Here is a 19,768-nt window from a genome sequence, read left to right as displayed (position 1 = left end):
GAAAAGAATTTTAAAAACTAGTAGTCACCTGTATTTTATCTTGACTTTAGAGCCTACTCCTCTGGCACCTGAGAGATGTTGCAGTGGAGAGCTCAGCCCACAGAATGACTCAGGGCAGGGCATTAAGCAAATCACTCTCCCTTGCTGTTCCTTGACCCCTAAAATCCAGATGAGCATTGCTCATATCTTTCTCAGGAACTGAATTGTTTCTTGGTTATCTGTGCAGTATTTTGAACACACAAATGCAAGTATATCAGTGCTTAAGTATTAATTCTGATTCCAGTCAGGCCATTTAGAAATTATCACTATTGTTTCATTACATTCAACATATCTGCGGGAGGAAAGGTCCTAATTTATGGTGGCACTAAATTTTAGAAAATAAATCCTAAAAATGGAAATAAAGAGAACAATTAAGTGATGGACCAATAGCACTGAAAAGAACAGAAATTAAAACCTACACATTTTTGGGTGAAGAAAAGGGCATACCAAACCCCAGGTATTACTCCTAACCACAAAAAAGAGAAATAGTAGGAGAAATGTATGTCAACTGTTGCTAAATAAAAAACCCAAATAATTTCTCTCTTTATCCTACAAAATACAAAAATCCAACATTTATGAATCCAGTAAAAAGGAGTATAAACTACAGCAGATAATACATTAAGAAGAACTAAAAAATAAAACAAGAACTATTTTTTATGTGAAATATAGGAGAAAAACCCTTCTCAAATTCTTGATCAAAGGGGAATAAAAAGAAAACTAGGGAAAATCATAGTAGGATGAAAAGCTAAAATGGTTATTGGCATATTTCTTCATCTCTTGCATATTTCTTCTTTTCCATGAATCTACTTTGAGTAAGCATCAGAGATGGAGTCAAAAGAAGAGCTGGAGGAGCGAGCTTCTAATTTAAAATGTAACATACCACCAGACCAAAACAAAGCTTGAAGAAATCTAAAGATGAAGAGGTTAAATTGCTGGGAAATAAGTAACATCTCTCACTAAAACTAGGTAGTATAATCCAGCCTTGAAAAGTAGTACATTTTACATTGGTATTACACAGTGGTATGACAGTGGATAGTAGCTTCATGCTCTAGTGTTGGTTTTGTCTAATGTTTAATTATTATAGAGAAAATCAGATGACAATTTTTTCAAGTTTGTCAGAAAGGGTAAGAAAGGAGGTTTTTTTCAAAGCTTTGAGGAATTTCAAAGGGACCTAATAATACTATCTGAGTGGTTATGTGATAGCAAATGACATGAATTCTTTAGAAAATGAGAGGTATTTCATACTGCCTGAACTATTTAAAACTTTTGGTGGGTTCTAGTTTACTAAGGCTCAGGAAAGTCGCCTTGAAATAATATGCCCGGTTCTGCAGTGGCTTCTCCTAAATTCAAAACTGCTCTAATATCTGGTAAGGTCAAACAAAATATTAGCATGCATGGGGAGAAAGATGGAAGTTCTCTGTAAGAGGAATCCGGAAAAAAAAAGCATTTGGGGGTAGTATAAGTCAAAAGGGGAAGTAGTCTGTTTAATATATTACACATAGAAATTATGACCAAAATATAGACAACAGAGGTTAGAAAGGGTGATTTTGAAAGGGTATTTCTATTTTTATTTTATTCAAAGTGAAAGTGTTTCCTAATTTCCACATTGTCCAGTCTGCAGAACAAATTCTTATTACTTACCGTATTTAAATATTTTCGTGCAGCATTTCAGCTCTAAAATAGGTGTTAAAGGGCTCAGCATGAATCTTTCACTTCTGCAGTAATGTTTTTAACCCTTGTGATTTCAAAACCCAAGAACTACTGCAGTGCAAGCACTGCATCCCTAGACACGGTAAGGAATGCAGCAAGCATGGAAAATGCTACCCAGACAGGCAGCCAACAGAACTGTTCTGAGACTGGCACATGGCTCTGAAAGAAGCACTTCAAAAAAGAATTTAGACACTATGAAAAAGGGAGTGTCTTAGTTACCTCCAGCTTAATATTTTCCACCACTGCCCACCTATTGATTCAAACAGGCCAAATCAAAGATGCATGGAGGTAATACAGAAGAGAAAGGTCTTCCACTACTAGCACAGACCTTTGACAAACTACTTGCTGCTAGTACCCATTTCATAAATTTGGCTGAGAGAATGTAGGCAAGAAATCAAGCTAAGATTAAAAACGGCTTATTAGTATGCAATGCATCATACATTAATGTATATTGCAATAAAATTTCATTTGCACTAACTGATGACTCTTTATGGGCACGTATGGCCTCAATGGTAATTTGGATACAGATTTTTCACAACACTGGAGGTTTACCATGATCTGAATTTGGAGGTTTTATTCATCTATTCTAAAAACAATACCCTAAGTGTTAAATATGGTGTGAAATTCCCACCTTTTCCAAAAAAATTAAGGCATATTTTATTTAGTCAAACAGTGCCTTCTCATCTGGTAACTCTTGTAACAGTACCTCGATCAAATCCTCCTGGGTCATCTGACAAGCAAAATCAGTTTTTTACCATGAAGTAAACCAAATTGCTTGAGATCATTATGCAACCAGTACTTACTCTTTCATTGTGAACTTTCCCAAGTAATACATTTGCATCCACCATGCTTTGGCTTAGATGAGATTTCTCAGCATTCTTCATAAACTCTCCCAAGTACTTCAAAGCTTCAGCTGACTTCCCCTGACTGAAGAAAAGGACAGGGACAAAATTAAATATTTACTCAGATGGCTTCTCCAGATGCTGAAGACCTGTCCCTTTGTTCTGAGGTAACTTGACTTTGTGATGACTCATCCATGACTTAATTTTATTTCCAAATGGCCTCTAGCACTACCTGTGCTGAGCCCAATGAGATTAGTCCACACAGAACGTCTGAGGGCAGAACTGAATCCTTTCAACAAAATATAACAACATTTTTCTTCAGAATATTGGGCCATATTTTAAATCCAAGAATGAAAGTGCAGGTGATGATTTAACAGGGATTTTGAATTTTTTATTATTTTAATTTTTTTTCTACTGAGAAGATGATAACGTTTTCAACACAGGTGGACCTCACATCCTGACAAAACAAGGTAAGGAGGTAAGAAGGCTGTTTTTTCAGTAAGACTTTTTGTGCTGCTGTCATTTAGAGCTGCCATTTCATGCTCTAGAACCCTGGTGGTGCAGCAGCAGCCCCATAACAGCGCTGTCTCTCAGTTCTGGGGGTGACAGCCTTTCCCTGAGTGTAATACTGCACTTTGGCTGGGTGCATCAAAGGTTGCCAGGGTCACACAGGCAAACCTATAAAGTATGGATTGCAGGTGCCACCCCCAAATCCCAGTGAGATTAGAGCAACCTGAGGTCACAGCTGAATCTAAGCTGAAAATTGGCTAATGTACTTTGACAATAACACTTGCAGATTTCCCTTTTTTTAATAAAGCCACTCATATTAACAATATAAGACCTCGGCAGTGTGATTGCAAGATGGACATCTGTGGTTGCTTGTGAGTAAGGCACTGTGCTCTTTTCCCTTTAAGGCTGAAGTGTTACTCCAGCTGACCTCAATATTAGCCATGAACTTGAGTCACTAATGTAGGAGCGTAGCATGCTAAATGTCAAGGCACCAAGCAAGACAGAAAATCCAGTCTTAATTAAGAAATGCACAGAAACAGAAGTTTCTGTAAGTGATGAAGAGTTGTGATTTATTTTCTCACCATTTTAAACCACTTTCAAGTTATATTCCTGCAGCAAATGACTGCCTGGCATTTACTTACATTACAGTTTTTATTATAAACTATATTAGGAAGATGTGCTTTCAAAGTCTGGCAGAAGTCTGCAATTCCCTGTTTTATGCTATCAGAGTAATTATAAAGGGTAGAGCCTGCCATGAAACAGGAAATACAGCAAAGCTTAGCTGCAAATTTACAATATTGCAGTGACTATCTGTATGTGACTGAGATGGGTGAGACTGCTACAAAAGGATGCTAAAACATTGCAAAGTAACATTCTTGAAATGTTCAAGTAAATGAGTAAATGCTATTGTAAAGCCTAGTTGTCAATAAGCAGACTTGGATTTACTAAATTTTCCTAATTTAAGTATTTTAATACCATGAGAATACAAAAAAACCCCGGACTGTAAACATTTGCCAAATGTCAAAAGGCTTCTAAATTTTAGAATTAGAAACATATATTTTTTAATCTTTTTTTTTCCTAAGAAGAGAAAATCAAATGTTTCCCTGCAGAAATACAGAATATGATTTATATAAGTTAAAGGACAAGGTTAAAGTGTTAGACAAATATTAATTCCAGTTTTTCTAGTTTTCTATATGCAGTGCACAGGTGCAACTTGAAGAGCATATTATATGGTATAATCATTAAATCCATTCAACCAGACCTTTGAGAGTTAAAAACATATATTCTGAGGAAAAGGACTCCTTGGTCCAAGGAATGAGAATGAAACAGTGCAGAATATTTGTGTATCAAGGTGATTCCAGTTTCCAATTGGGAAAACAGGACTGTTAACACCCACATCCCCTGACAACTGTCCAATTATGTATATCACACTTGGCCTACTGTTTGCAGTAGAAGTAATCAATAAAGGATGTGGTTGAGTGAACATAGATTTTGGTTGAACCAATGCATGAAAACTTAATCATTTACTCAGAGTGGAGAAATCAAATAGAGCAGAGATGAAACAGCCACTAAGGGGTTTGTTGATTGTGCCACCAAGTTTGTGGGCTAGAGGCTGAAAGTAATAAAGCAAATGGAATCAGTGACAGGAGAAAATGTAAAAAGGTTTTCTTAATTTCATGAATTAATAGAAATGTTTTGATGTATTTTTGGCCATTTTTTTATATTTCACATAAAAACCTATGCTCCACATATAGAAAATATGAAAATTGCTAGGGCATATAACCTCTTTCAGGAAAAGAGAAACCAATTTGATACATATCAGAAAGGTATTTCTCACTGTTAGAACTTCACTTATGCCAGCCAGCAATTGGTTGGTACAGTTTGACAATTTTTTAAAGGAAGTACTTCCAAGAGCACTGCATCTTGAGATATTTAAAGCATGCAAGAAGGATTACTGAAACACTTTATCCTGCACAGGATCTGATAACATGATAAACAGGTCTTTCCTACTCAAAGGGCTAATACTTTATAGTTCCTTCGAAAATCTACATGTTATTTTATACAGCCGTATACTTTCTATCTCCTTAGACATCACCTTCCTAAATGCATAAAATGTAATTTCCTAAAGATATAGTCATTCATGATCCCACAGAACAGTTATGATGACTTCAGCAGAAGAGATTACACATCTACAGCAACTCATTTTCCAGTTTCATGCTAAAATGCCCTATGAGATTTTTACCCCTATTAGACTTTTATGAAAATATGCACCTTTTATAGGATTGCTCATGTGATGGAATTGGATGTATAAATCATATGTCCACAAGAAGTCATTACCATGGTGGACACTGGCAGAATAAGTCAAGAACATGATGCTATTATGTCAGATTTTTTTCCCTGGAAAATGACATGCCTAAATGCACATGATAGAGAATTTCAGTTTCCTGTGGTCTCTGGAAACATCTGTAGCAAAGATTTCACAAAATATTCCAAAGCCACAGACAGATTCTGAGCTATTCAGGAGGGCTCAGTCACTTTCTCCAACCTGTCACAAGGAAATCAGAGCAAATTCTCATAGACGTTATGACTATAACACATTATTTTTGTGAAACAGCCCTTTTCTTTGTAAAGACATTATCCATAAAATTTAAAATTAGTTGCACAGGTCTAGCCTAGATCAGGTACAAATACAAGTAAAGAAAAAGTGAACAAGCTGAATATGGAGATTCAGTCAACCGCAGTGACAGAATAAATCAATGCATTTATCCAACATGTACTATGTCCAGCTCTGGAGTTCTCAGCACAGGACAGATATGGACCTGTTGGGTGCAGAGGAAGCCACAAAGATGATCAGAGGACTGGAGCATCTCTCCTATGAGGACAGGATGAGAGGGTTGGGGTTGTTCAGTCCGGAGAAGTCTCTGTGGAGACCTTACGGTATCTAAAGTGAGCTTATAATAAAGACAGGGGCAAATTGTTTAGCAGGGCCTCTTGCAATAGGACAAGGGGTAATGGTTTGAAGGAGGTTTGATTTAGATTAGATATAAGGGAGAAATATTTTACAATGAGAGTGGTAAAACATGGCAAGAGGTTGCCCAGAGAGGTGGTAGGTGCCCCATTCCTGGAAACATTCAAGGCCAGGTAGGATGGGGCGTCGAGCAACCTGTTCTAGTTGAAGATGTCCCTACTTATTGCAGGGGGGCTGGACTAGATGACCTTTGAAGATTCCTTCCAACCCAAACTATTTTATGACCCTATCTTTCTATCATTCTATGATTCAAAGCTGCCCAGGCTCTTCTACATACAAGTTTCTCAAATAACTGAAAGTTGCTGAGAATCATCATGGCATTTTACAGGGTTGAGCAGTTAATGCCTATCATATACCTCAAGCTCTTCAAAGCAAGGACATATGTAAGGTGTTTGATTTGGTAAATGTTCTCGTGGCACAACTACCAGATGTGTTTTTTAAAAATATGACTGCCATTTTTCAGAGAAAGGGTTTATGTTTGGGTCTTCACCTGTGCAATAGATTAGCAGTTAAATCCCTGATCCTATACATGAAATTGAGTTCCTCCTTCACTTGAATCAATCAGAACGTTCCTCTTCTAGGAGAATGCCTTAAATACTAAACTGAGGAGTCTTACTGCTCCTAGTACTCCCTCTTATTGCACCTTACCTACTGTTTTCCCTCTTTTTCAAATTACAAACTGGAAAGCAGTGAGACTGTCCATTCCTGGGTAGCTAAAGAATGTTGCCAGAAAGTGTGGAGTACAGATTTGATGCAGCAGAAAAATCACTAGCCATTCCTTTTTAAGGTAAGGATTTGGATTGGCATGGTCTATTGGATGAAGGATTTAGCAAACTGACTTCAGAAGGATCACCAAATCTGTAAGTTCTGAGTAAATAAATGTATATGCCCTCATTCCAGAATGCCTAAATCACATAGGGAGGAAATTAATATACATGGTTTACTAGGAGTGTTCTCTTGACTATCTCAACCCACCCTCTACCCAGACTGATGCTTTCCCTGAATACAAGGAGCCCATGAATGCTTCTGAGAGCTCAGACAATGCTGTACTCATTGCAAAGCCACTCTTTGTAACAGCTGGTTTTCTAGCAACCAAATCTTTCTTGGTTAGGCTTAAGATGGTGTTGAAAACTAGTTTTGACCTGGTATTCTTAGTCTGTTCTGTGTCTCTTTGAGTATCTTATCCCATATCCTTATTTAGGATGCTCAGAATACGGGTAGCCACAAATTATGTATCAGAGAGCTGAAAACAACTGTGGCTGTGGCTGGTCCCTTTATGCTCTGAAAGGCCAAGAGACAAGGGGTCCAACTCAAAGAGGAGAATTTGCTCTGCACACTGAAACAAACCTGGTGACAAGTCCTTCTCCATAAACAATTTGCCAACCTCTATCATGCATCATGTGCACTGAAGTCCCCAAACATAGGATGAATCAAGAAATAGCTGCAACCTTCCTTTTTAGTCTCTTTTTTCCCTGATTCATATGATAATTGCATTAGACTACTTGATGTCAAAATCATTTGTGTCAGAAGTTGAAGTAGTTTCAAACTAATTCACCTGGAAGAAGATTTTAATGCCAGATGCTGAAACAAAAATACTGAACACAAGCATCGTATTTGCAACAAATGTAGTTACACATGCACAAACCAGAAATGTCTTCATAGAAGAAACTTACAGTTCAGAACATATTACACTGAGACACCTACTGAAGCTGGATACATTCTTCAACTCTTCCTGTCTTTTTAAACCTGGAAAATAGGCTTGCATTTCTATTTTCAGTAAAGTCTCTCCTAAACTTGTGGGGGGGAAAAAAAACCCCAACAACTTCAAAAGCCCCCAAAATGTGGAATAAAAAGGACATGTTATAGTTTACAGGTAAAGAAAAGCTAGGACCACACACTTCAAAAAATGTGTACCAGTTTAAAATAACTTTGGATTAAATGGTCACTTACTGCAAGAAGGGCACTGCTTAAAATTTAAGCAGTCAGTAATGGGAAGCGACAGACCTCTAACAATTTAAGTCTTTCACAGCTGAATGAGTCTGCACTGACAGTCAGACAAGGATATGCTAACCTACCTTGCCAGGATCTTGGCTGCAGCTGCATATGCTCTGCCCAGGCCAGCAGAATCACGAAGTGCTGTGAATATTGCTAAAGAGGTGTTCAAAATCTGTGAAACAAGAAAATGAGACCCAGTAAATACCATGATAAGAATTTCCACTTTTTTTCTTCCCTGTCCCCCCAATCTCTCTGTCCATATGGAACACTAAATTAAAGCTTTTCCCCTTCTACAACTGTTCTCTAAATAGCCATAACGGGACTAGAGGTTTTGAGCATTACTTATAGTTGTTTGAAACCACTCAATAATTACAAATCAGAAAAATGCAACTTGCATTCCATTTAAATCTCCGTATTTTGGCAATTTGCAAAAACCAAAGAGGTACTACCTGTTTTGCAATATAAATTTCACTATCCATAATTTAAACTAATTTAAGAGCCTGTGCTTTTATGAGTTTCTGATAATATTTTAGGAATGGTATCCTTTGCATTCACAGTGTTTTAGAACGATATGCTGAAATACAACTTAGTATTTTCTTTCTTTAATCTGCCACAAATTATTTTAGTACAATTCAGATGCCCAAAAATGGAGTTAAGAGGTTATACATTTAATCTATGTTGCCCTAAAGTACTGTAGATAACACTGTTATTTTTCTGAGTAATTATTCACACACAAGCAGTTGGCTAACATTAGTTTGGAATGTACTCTATTATTATGAACCTTCCCATAACTGAAGGCTTACAGCTGCTGCACAAAAACATATGATCTTAATTCAATTTAACACTGACATCACCTGTATTGCAGAATTTCTTTTCTCATCCATTTTTTTTTTCAATGGTGATGATGGGAGAGTGCATATAAAATTAAATCTTATTCTTTCCCCCTCCTCTTTGTTGCTTGACCCAATCTATTACACACATGAGAAAACAGGAAATCTCCAAAGACTCTCTATGGAAATCCTTTTTGCACATTTCCAAGAAAGGAGTAGTGAATGTCATTTACCAACTCTGAAGGGGGATGGGAGATGCTCAGGGAGATATGACAGTACCCTGCATGCCCCAAGATGCCTATTTATACTGAGGTAAAAGATAGGGCATTTTCTATTAAGATGGCATCCCTTGTCCTTGGCAAAGTGCATGGTTCAAAAGAAGACAACCTGTGTGTGCTAATGCTAGAGATGTCACTATTTCCATCATTATTTCCCACTACTCAGACTTTCTAGTTCTTGAAAGAGTTTTACTACGTGCAGGAGTATCCCTGGACATGGCTCTTATTTTTTAGCTGTATAAGCCCTATGTGGACAAAAAGTAGCACTTATTAATGTGCACTGTCCTACTTATCATCCTTCAAGTACTTTCTTATCAGTTGTGTTCTCATGTACATCAGCATTGCATGCTATACTTGAAGGTCATTGCCAATTGAGTTATCAATGCATCAGACATGACAAAAAGAGTGCAAAAGGCACCTCAGTTAGGAAGTTGTCACATCAGCTCAGAACTCACCCTAAACTGAATGCACACTTAACGTTGTCAGGGCCCACAGTGTATCCTTCTAGTAACCCAGGATGGTAACAAAAATGGACACAAGTGTCCAAAAAATCAGTTCTTAGTATTGCATTTGACTCAGGGGACCTACAACATTTGTTGTAATAATTGTGCTCATATTAGAAAACCTGCCATAAGAGTGTCAGGAGGTCTCAAAAATGCTACTTACTGGACTGAAATCATAACTAGTTTAAACTGGCCTCTACAATATTAACTAGGACACAGGTCCACTAGTCATTGCTATCTAGCACAGAAAGGTTACTTAGGCACCTAAGACTTCAGCTACTGTACATTTTGTTTCTATCAAAGATATCACAAAGCCTAAAAAGTACAGATAAAACCAAGGAAAAACCATACTCAGAGTAGCTGAAGTAAAAAGTTGGTTTACTGCATCTCTGCAACAGCTGCAAGAAAGAAGTAAATAAATAAAACCTCTCATTCATATTGATGAGAAGTGCTCATTTTGGTCCCAGGTTACTGCTACTGTACACAAATCAGATATTTCATTCTAAACAATGATGAAATAATAATACGTAAAACATTTACATAAAAGGGAGGAAAACTTGATAAATTACACTAGAAAGTGTACTCTTTGTGTCTGTATTTCAAATGACTCCTCCAGCTTCAGAAAATATGCAGGGACACAGAAAGGGACACATGCTTGATGGAAAGGAGCTGTGTAGTGCCCCTGTATGCTACAACTGCCCAGTATCCATTTATGTGTAGGAAGTAAAGAGGGATTCCTCACCTATGGTGCATACCTGACCTTCAATATTCAGGATACAAAGAAAAAAGAAAAAGATAGAGAGCAGGATAAAATGCTGAGTTAACACATAAGCATTAGAGGATTTCACCCAAAGTCTCTTGCAAATAAAGCACACTTTTCATTTTCATTTAAAATGAAAAACTATAGAGCTTGCATTCTGGCAAATCAAGTAGAATTGAGAGAGAAGCTGCCAGAATCTGTAAACTGCCTGAAAACAACAAATGGACAAGAAAATTTCCCTGTTTATTTTTATGGGACCCAAACAACCAGTCCATCTAACACAGTTGATATAATTTGGATCTAATGGAATTTATAGTTTCCCAATGAAAGTTTTCCTACCTTTAGATAGAAGCAGAGACAGAAAAGGGTATTTTATATATATATTTTTTGGCCAATCTGTACAGAGGATGGTGACATCCAAGGAAGAGGTGGAACATGTTAATACATAAGAATCTACACTGTAATGTACACTAAAAACAGTGAGCTTGGGTATTGCACAAATTTAGCTGTATTTCCTTCTCAAAAGTTAGACAAAGTTTTCAGAGATTTAGAGTTACTGAAGGGTCATAAGGTCTTTCTTTTCTTTATATTTTGTTATGGTTTGTTGTTTTTTTTCAGAATTAACTATGTACAAAGAGTTCTGAGGAAGGAAGCTATTGGAATGTATTTATCCTGATCATACACATAACATTATTATAAAATTTCTGTTTCAAAGAGAGTTTGAAACAGAACTCTAGCAACTAGTGGGAAAAAACTATTGTATAGGAAGTTGAACAGGTTAGAATAATGTACAGTTCTTTCTACCCCTATATAAAAACTGCACTGATTGTGGTCACGGATTAGTTTTTGGCTCTGTGTGACCAATCACACTGATTATCTCAAACTTTTGACTTCTGAGGGTCTGCAGTGGAAATACTAGTTTACAAAACCCAAATAACATGAAAATCAAAGTCTAATACAAAAATGAGCAGTGAGTTCTGATCCCTTTTTCTCATCCATGCAGGAGGTGGGAAGGTGGCAGGGTGAAGACTTCAGCTTTGTCTTCTGTGTAATAGTCAACTGCCTCCCACGTGCCATCCACTGTCACTTTGGTGTATGTAGGGAAAAAAAAAGAGAAAAAATAAAAAAAGGAAAAAGTTGCCTTTATGGCTCAAAAATAGAAATTTAAAAAAAAAATTAGAATGCACTGTACAATTTCCCTGGTTTTCTTGCTTAGCACTAAAAGGTGGAGGCACGTGCACCTGGGAGGAGGAGAGCTACTGTGGGAGCATCCATTCATAGAATCAACTCTCTTCCTGGGTTTTTGTAAGACTGTTGTGTCTACAATTAGTTACAGTGTAAAAATAAAATAATGAGCTCTGCTTAAATCCTCAAACTAGAGCCTATTTATGGTATAGCTCTTGCACTAATTCTCTAGCTAGTGGTGAATTTCATATTTACCTCCTCTGCCAAGAAAAATATTAGTCAGATCTCTGGCCCAGATTTACTTCTCAGTCATCTCAGCATTATGCCACGTGACTCTCCTGGGGTTATTCCATTAATGTAAAACAGATACATCAGGTCCTCCCCCAGGGCCCCCCCAACCCCAAAATCCCACCCTTTATTTTTTATTGTTGTCACACCTGTGCTTTTTTTATATGTACATAAAAACATATGCACACACCTCATTAGTATACACTGAGGACTCAGATAAAAGGACAGAGGTTGTGCTAAACATTCATACATCTGGGGATAATGGGCAAAACACTAAAATCGAAAGTATGAATTTATGTTGAATACAGAATGTCTATCCAACTCAAGATTAATGCTGCTACTACTGTTTTGGAAAAATATATTACTCTGCCAAAAGCACAATGAGATAATATCGATTTATAATACTGTAACCTTAAAAAACACAAACCCATAGATTTGCTCTCAGCTTTCCACTTGATATTGTTGTCAAACTTTATTGGAAACACCTTTATTTTGATTTCTGAAAATCTAGCTGTGTTGAGCCATTTCACAGCTGGTGAGCAGTAAAGATGCTTCTGCCTCATTTACAGATCTTGAACATGAATCAGACAATCAGCAGGAACATTAGTCAAAGAGATCACCAGCTAATGATTTCTGACAGGCACTGCAGACACAGGCCAAGGCCCAGCCTGGCTCGCAGCATCTGACAGTATTTTTCTGAAGCCAACAATAGGTGTTGCAAGACAGATAATGCAATGAAGTGAGACTACTGGCCTCATACCACTTAGTATTTCTTAAATACTTTAAGAAAAAAAACAAATAGTTCTGATGGTCTCTAAAAGACACTTTGATGCAGCCCAGTGACAATAAAAGACAACAGAACTGTATGCATAGGCATTCTGCAGTTCAGTGAACTCTGCCCAGTAGCTCCATAAGAAATGCATATTTAGAAATTACTAAAAATTTCAGTGTTTATAACCATAATGTGAGTGGTTACATGCCTGTGGCCATGCTGAGTAAGAAAAGTTTCACAACAGAAACCCAGATGCATTCTTATTTTGGCCAGAACAGTGTGGGAGAGGTTGGACAGCAATAAGAAAATTGTATTGTTTCATGTAATGCATTGATCAAAATGAGCAGAGCTCACTGATCCCAGGAAAATCCTGCACCAATACCATCTGAATGGCAGGCCACACCTTGTTAAATGCTAAATGTACTCAGGTATAGTGAGCATCTAGGGTAGAAGCAATACAGCATTCTGTCTGGAACCATGCAGTTAAGGAATACAGAGACTGGGTGCCCCACTGGGGAAAGAGGGACCAGCCTCTGATTTGTGAGAACTTTTAGTTCTCCCTCTTTTCCCACAACTGAAATTCACCAACTCAAATGCTGTGAATATTAACTCCTTGCCCTGAGCCCCATCCAGTTACACTGGACTGTTTGGTTTTGATAAATAAACAGAAAAAAATTAATCAGAAATGCACAAACATTCTTCCTGCAGAGACAGAAGGACTTTTTCTGGAATTAGCCAAACTGGTCTGTTCCAGAACTCTATTCCAGGGACCTTATTGTGGGTATTTTGATAATGCATAGCATAAGCACACATCTTGGAGCAAGGGAGTCAGGGACAGGGGAGGGATATAGAAGAATCCACCCAGAAGTCTGTCCAAGTCAAACAACAAAGTGGAACACCCTGGTTCAAGACTTTCCACAGGCTCTTGCTAGGACATGGCCATCGCTGAGGTGCTGCCTGGTTCCCACTCTCCCTGTGGGTAACTGCTCTATCCAGCCCACACTCCTCCCTCCCCTGATATACTTGGCTATCAAGTGCAGTGTTTACCTTTATGCTCTATAAATGCACAGCAATATATGCTTCAGGTTACTTGTGTCTGCATCTGTTTGAGGGATTAAAGGAGGGAAGACAAACATTTCACTCATTTCTTAACAGTCTATCAGAGTAAGACCTAGGGCTCTTTGCCTGTATCAAGTCTTACTTGTATTCTTCACGTAATATTCAGAGTATGTACGTTTTACTTTGATTCTGAGTGGATGATATGTAAATACAGGTAACTAATTGAAAAAGTTCCTTTCCCCAGAGTAATTTCAAACTTCTGTTGGCTTCCACAAGGTCAGGAGGTCACCCTGTATGCTTCATTTTGCTGCACAGGAAACTTAAAAGAGATGAAATGTACAGATGATTGAATAAACATTAACTTGTGTTCCCATCCTTCTTATTTATTCTGTATTAGTTTCTGTATTACTGTCCTTAATTCTGACCTTCTGTGCCACTAATAATTGTAATAATTCTGATTCTCTACACCAACAACTTTGAAGGAATGAAGTCATAATTTCTTTATTTCCTATACCTTATAAAGAGTTTTATTAAAATAAATAAAATTTTTTAAAAAAATTCATCCAGCTCCTTGAGAGCAAAAACCTAGGCAAACATGAAATAGTTTGTTATTATTGTACAATTTGAAATCTTTACTGCAAAAGACATTGCCCTAGAAAAGGTTGTTGTAATCTTTATTTAGGATGGGAATGTAATGTTTTCCAAACCAGCCACTGTTGACATATTTCTTCAAAATAAAGCATGGCTTAGCAGTCTGGAGTGAAGAAGCTTCATCTGTTACCCTTTAACAGTCATATAGGAGGAAAAAACAGTTTATGTATCCTTTCCATCCTGACAGATGTGACAATAGCTGGAAACACTGTGCCTGCCAAGAGCTTTTATCAAGTATGTTATAACAACTAGTAATAAGTGTAAATAATAAATGGCTACGATCTTATGGGAAACGGTGGCAATACTAAACAATTTTTGGTGCTTGCTGATGGGAGTCTGCTAGTCTTGGAATTCCCTGGCTTCCCAGTAGAGTTTTGGCCTGACAATAAACAACAGTTTAATACTTTATCTAATCCCAGCCAGGAGGTAAGTTCAACAGCAAGCTTTTGCAGATGTTCACATCCAATAATCTATTCATAATTGATGAAACAGGGAGGTCAGATGTAATGGTTGCTACTATTCCAGCAACAAATAAATGGTTATTGACAAAACAAGGCAGTGTGGCGCTGAGTGCTGAGCAGTGACAAGCATGAAACAGTGCTGAGACAGAAGTAGTGATGTGAATACAGCCCTTCATCCTGAGAATTCCTCAATGTGATGTGTGGCACGAGGGCCACTCTGACACATAAGCAGATGGAGGTGACTTGTAAAGGAAAAATGAGATTCCGCAAGTACATAAGAGACAAAGGCAGAGCCGGAGAAAGGAACAAGGAGAAAGGGGTGGAGAAGATTGGAAATTTGGGTAAGTGCAATAATATGAATCGTTCAGAAATGTTTTTGTATAGCAGCACTGTGATCCAGCTGTCTGGACCGCTTTTATCAGATTGTTGTGTCTACACGAATGTACCTGGCTGCCAGATCACTGCAGCCTGCTAAGACATTAATATCATACTATATGTATGTGCATGCTTAAATGCCCATTACTTCTTAGACAAAGCACCTATAAATATTCTTTTTCATCCTCATTAATATCTTTAGTCCAGTGTTGAACAGATATTTTTAACTACATGAAGTTTTCCTAGCTAAAAGCAAACAAAAAAACTTTAAAAATTTGCAGGACACAATGGTAAAAACTGCAGAGATAAACTGGGAAAGCATAAAACCAATTTAAGTCAATTAAAAAACATCAGTTTTCTGCCAAGCAATATGGAAGTTAAGGAAAAGTTCTCATTCAGCTGAAAACCTTATATTCTTTAAGTTTTAACCCACATAATGTGGTAAAAGGATTAATAGACTGTTCTTATTGACTGAATAAAACTTGAGTCATTTACATGCAAATAGACACTTGAAATCTCTTGCATCCATTTCAGTGCTAAAAGATAGTATTTTTACAATGTTTACTGTGTAATATACTAGTATGAAAAACAGCAGAATGAAATGGTGGCCATTACTGCTATATTGTGTAGTCATAAAAAGATTTCAGACAGAAATATTTTAAATATTAATATTACTAAAATCATTTAAAGCACCAAGGAATGTGAAATCGATTTATTTAGAAGTACAATTTATTTCACACTTTGCTACCAATTCTTTTGATCAGCTCTGAAATAATACATAAGCTGAAAGCAAAACAGCAAAACAAATTGCTTCCAGCAAGGAGGTAGGAAGCTCTAGGTTTTACACTGGCACGCTTCAGTGTTTTAACTTCTCAGGTTATTTATCTATCAAAGGATGAATTTTAAATTCCTTAAGACCTAATGGCTGAATCAAGACCTATTCTCCAACCTAGCCATCAATGGTCCTGATCAAGCAAGGTTGTTATGCATTTGCTTACACCGGAATATATGAGTTGTCCCCCCGAAGTCAATGAGAATAACTGAATTGAAATTTAAACATATATTTAATAAGTGAATTGCTGTAGCTTGAACTATGCCAATCTGAGAAACCAATCCAATTTTAAAAGCCTTACTTTACAGAATATTTTTTTATAACCTGTTCATTAGAATTAACTATACAGTGGAAAACAAAACCTCCCAGATTATGAATACATTTGCATTTAAGTACCGAATTTCCTGAATTTGTACAGCGTGGGTACAAATGTTTCATTTCTCAAAACACATTAAGAGTCTGATTTCCGTAAGTATATTATCTAACGGAATTAGAAAACTTCTCATACAGTTTTTCAGCCATTTCCTACAGCCCTGGGTACAGTATGAGCAGTTTCCCTAATGGATATACACTAATGGACTGACAGCTCCCAAGATCTTGCACACCATTGTCTCTCAGATAACATAAGCTACAAACTTAGACATGCTGTAACTATGTCTTTCCCTCTATTATAAACAGCATTTAGGTGCTGAGGTTTAGCACACCTAAGCTAGAAATCCAGTATAGTCTAAAGTTCATACAGCTTTGTCTTTTTTATTTCTAGCCTGTGAGAATGAAATGAGCAGAAACTTCTCTATTGGCACGTATTTAAAAAGGAAAGAAAAAAGAGGGGAAAAAAAGGAAAATAATGAAGCATATTTTATTAGCCACTCTAAAAAAAGTTTCAATAGAGTACATAGAAAATGCCTAAATCACATCTTTTAATTGACAGAAGACAGTTATTGGAGTTTTAGAGACCTCAGTTGGGGTAAGTGGACTAATTGTGACCTTCTTTCCCACAAATCAGAGTGTATAGCTGTGTTCACAGTCTGGCTCCTACCTTGCCTGGGAAAACATAAGGAAGAGCCATCTGCACTGGCCATACCTGGCAGAGAATATGCAGGTTGTTCCATCCCAGCAACTTAATCAAAAAGGTAGGACCTGAGCAAAGGCTCCATGCCTTGGTGAAAATAGATGCAAAGATATTTTTATTCCCTTTTATTCCCTAAGGAATTTTTATGCCTTTGTCCTCAATGTTTCAACAAATTAGAGCTGAGCGAACCCCCAGTAAGGGACAATTACAATTTGCTTCTTTTGAGTTCAAACATAAGAGCTAGCAAGAGTTTCATGGAAATGATTCAGAATCATACAAGTAATCTTGATCTTGGAATATCTATTATTATGTAAATATACTTTTCCTGGTGCTACACTGCAGTCCCCTCCAGTTCTTTGCAAAGTCATATGGAAAGTACCTGTGCATGTCAAGTGCTTGTGTGTGTGTGTGTAAGGCAATAATAAAACTTGTCATTTTGTAGCAGATATCCTGAGTCAAAAATCTTACCAAAAAATAGAGTTTGAAGTTTGGGCAACCACATTTGATATGTTAAATAGCATGACTTCTAAATGCAGGATGTTTAATATATGTATTTTAAATGAGGCTGCATAAATCTTAGAAATATGCATAACCCCAGCAACTTTTGTACTGTTTTGGAACTAAAAACAAACAAAACAATGTCCTCCAGGCATAGCCCCCAAAACTGAAGTTTTAAATGTTTTGTCATCAACTTGTATGCACATTCCTGAGACCACTAGTGGCCAAATAATCCTAAATCCTGAAAAGGTGCTATAGATTTATCTAATGGATTGTGCAGTCAGACCTGCAATTCACTGCAGTTGTCTTACTCTTTTGGGATGTATGAATGAGTAAATTGAAAATTGTCATGGATGAGATGGAAATCCACCCATTTATGGTGTTTGGCAGCCATTCCTATGGAACATGAGACTCCTGAAGAGTAAGGTTAATATCAACAAGTTACCAGTGCATTTATTTTCATTGTTTCTATGAGAAAACAAGAAAATGTGGTATTCTGATTTTTTAATCAGGTAATAGATTGATTATATATTTAATATTTTTTGTTTCTCCTGCTCTATAATTTTTTTATAACTTGACTACTGTAATTCTGCAACGGTACTGCATTTAAGATATTCTTGTGGCACATTTATCTTGACAAAAATCCAGTTTACTAAGGGAATTTATTCTGATGCCATTAACGAGCAAAATACAATCTAAACCACAGACTCAAAAGGAAAACAATACCATGTTTCAAGGCAAATGTAGTGGACACCATAACACCAAGGTGCAAATCTGTGTGGTATACAGAAAAGTATGGAAGGAAAGTAGCATTACTGCATCTCAGGGCTACTCAGAACGTTTTCCCTGTTTTTTTGGGGTTTTTTTTTTTGCTTGGCTGGTTGGTTGTTTTCAAGAAAATGGTTAAGATAGGAAAAACATTATTTAAATTAAACCAACAGAAGAAATCCTTACTTCACTAAGAGAATGTTAACTTTCGTATCCAAATAAAAACGTTAGATGTTTCCTTTACTTTAAGAATTAAGTGCTAAATTAACATAAAAAAATGAGTTGAATGATCAGATATTCACCTCTTTCCTGAAGTTTCAGGTCTTCTTTATGATTCTCAATACAAATAATTTTTAGTTTCTTAATTCCTTCAGTATTTGAGTCAGTATATTTTGTCAGGACAAAGTTCACTCCCAATACTAACTTTCTCACATAATTTTGTTTGTACTATCTTCACCAATGTCCAGCAGCAGTGGGACCCTTCAGAAACATGAAATTTAACCAGTTTCAGGATTGGTTCACACCTTTCTCTTTACATAATCCACTGTGAGTATTAACATCAATCAGAAGCACCTACCTTCAAAGGTGACTCAGTTTTGTCTGGTTTTTCATTCCTCAGATATGAAAAACACTAAATTCCTGCATGAACACAGCCTTAAGAACAACTTAAAAATCACTTCAATGAAAGTGAAGCCTCTAGGAGGGATGAGACCTTTTCTTAAACTGGTATGCCAAAATGTTTTTTCAAGCACATGATGCCATTTGCTAGGCTGAAAATGTTACACTTCCTTACTAATGGCTAAATATCACTTCGAGATGAATAAAGGACAATCTGGCTAATTTAAAAGAAAGAAGTTTGAAATAATTTCCATTGAATAGTATCTTTTAATGTGTATTGTGAGTCTCCATTTGAGTGTTTCTTTTTGTGGTAACAGTAATGAAAGCTTAAACCTAAACTCGGTGACAGTAAACCCAGACAGTAAAACTAAACCCAGACAGACACACTGACAAAAACACATCTTGAAGTTCAGCCTTCTAGTAAAGCACTAGAATAGTAAGCAAACCTCACAGGAATGATGCTCATTCTTCTCAACCACCTTCCACAACGTTTGGAAGAAAAGAGGATAACAGTCACTCTACCTTTTGGAGTTCTTTTACTTGCTAAGCTCCTCCTTGATTCACCAAATCCATACATATATACATACAGGCATAATCTATATAACTGGATATAATAGATACAATTAGATAAAACATGCTGTACATACTAAGTTCAGAATACCTGCACTCCAGCTGCACTTACATTCTCTCTAGC

General features: G+C 36.9%; 1 protein-coding gene across 1 annotated transcript in view; it reads right to left on the bottom strand.

Moving 5' to 3' along the window:
- The window catches only part of TTC29 (tetratricopeptide repeat domain 29), a 214,455-nt gene that overhangs the window by 58,010 nt on the left and 136,677 nt on the right, over window positions 1–19,768 (bottom strand). Inside the window, exons 8-9 of the mRNA XM_029959582.1 lie at window positions 8,205–8,296; window positions 2,553–2,676 (exon numbers count right to left, since the gene is read on the bottom strand). Coding sequence (XP_029815442.1) covers window positions 2,553–2,676; window positions 8,205–8,296 — 216 coding nt within the window. The remainder of the gene's footprint in view (window positions 1–2,552; window positions 2,677–8,204; window positions 8,297–19,768) is intronic.

The sequence above is a fragment of the Manacus vitellinus genome, unplaced genomic scaffold, assembly GCF_001715985.3.
Source record: "Manacus vitellinus isolate BGI_N305 unplaced genomic scaffold, ASM171598v3 scaffold_0_pilon, whole genome shotgun sequence".
Lineage (NCBI taxonomy): Eukaryota > Metazoa > Chordata > Aves > Passeriformes > Pipridae > Manacus > Manacus vitellinus.
This window is presented reverse-complemented; position numbering and strand designations above follow the sequence as displayed.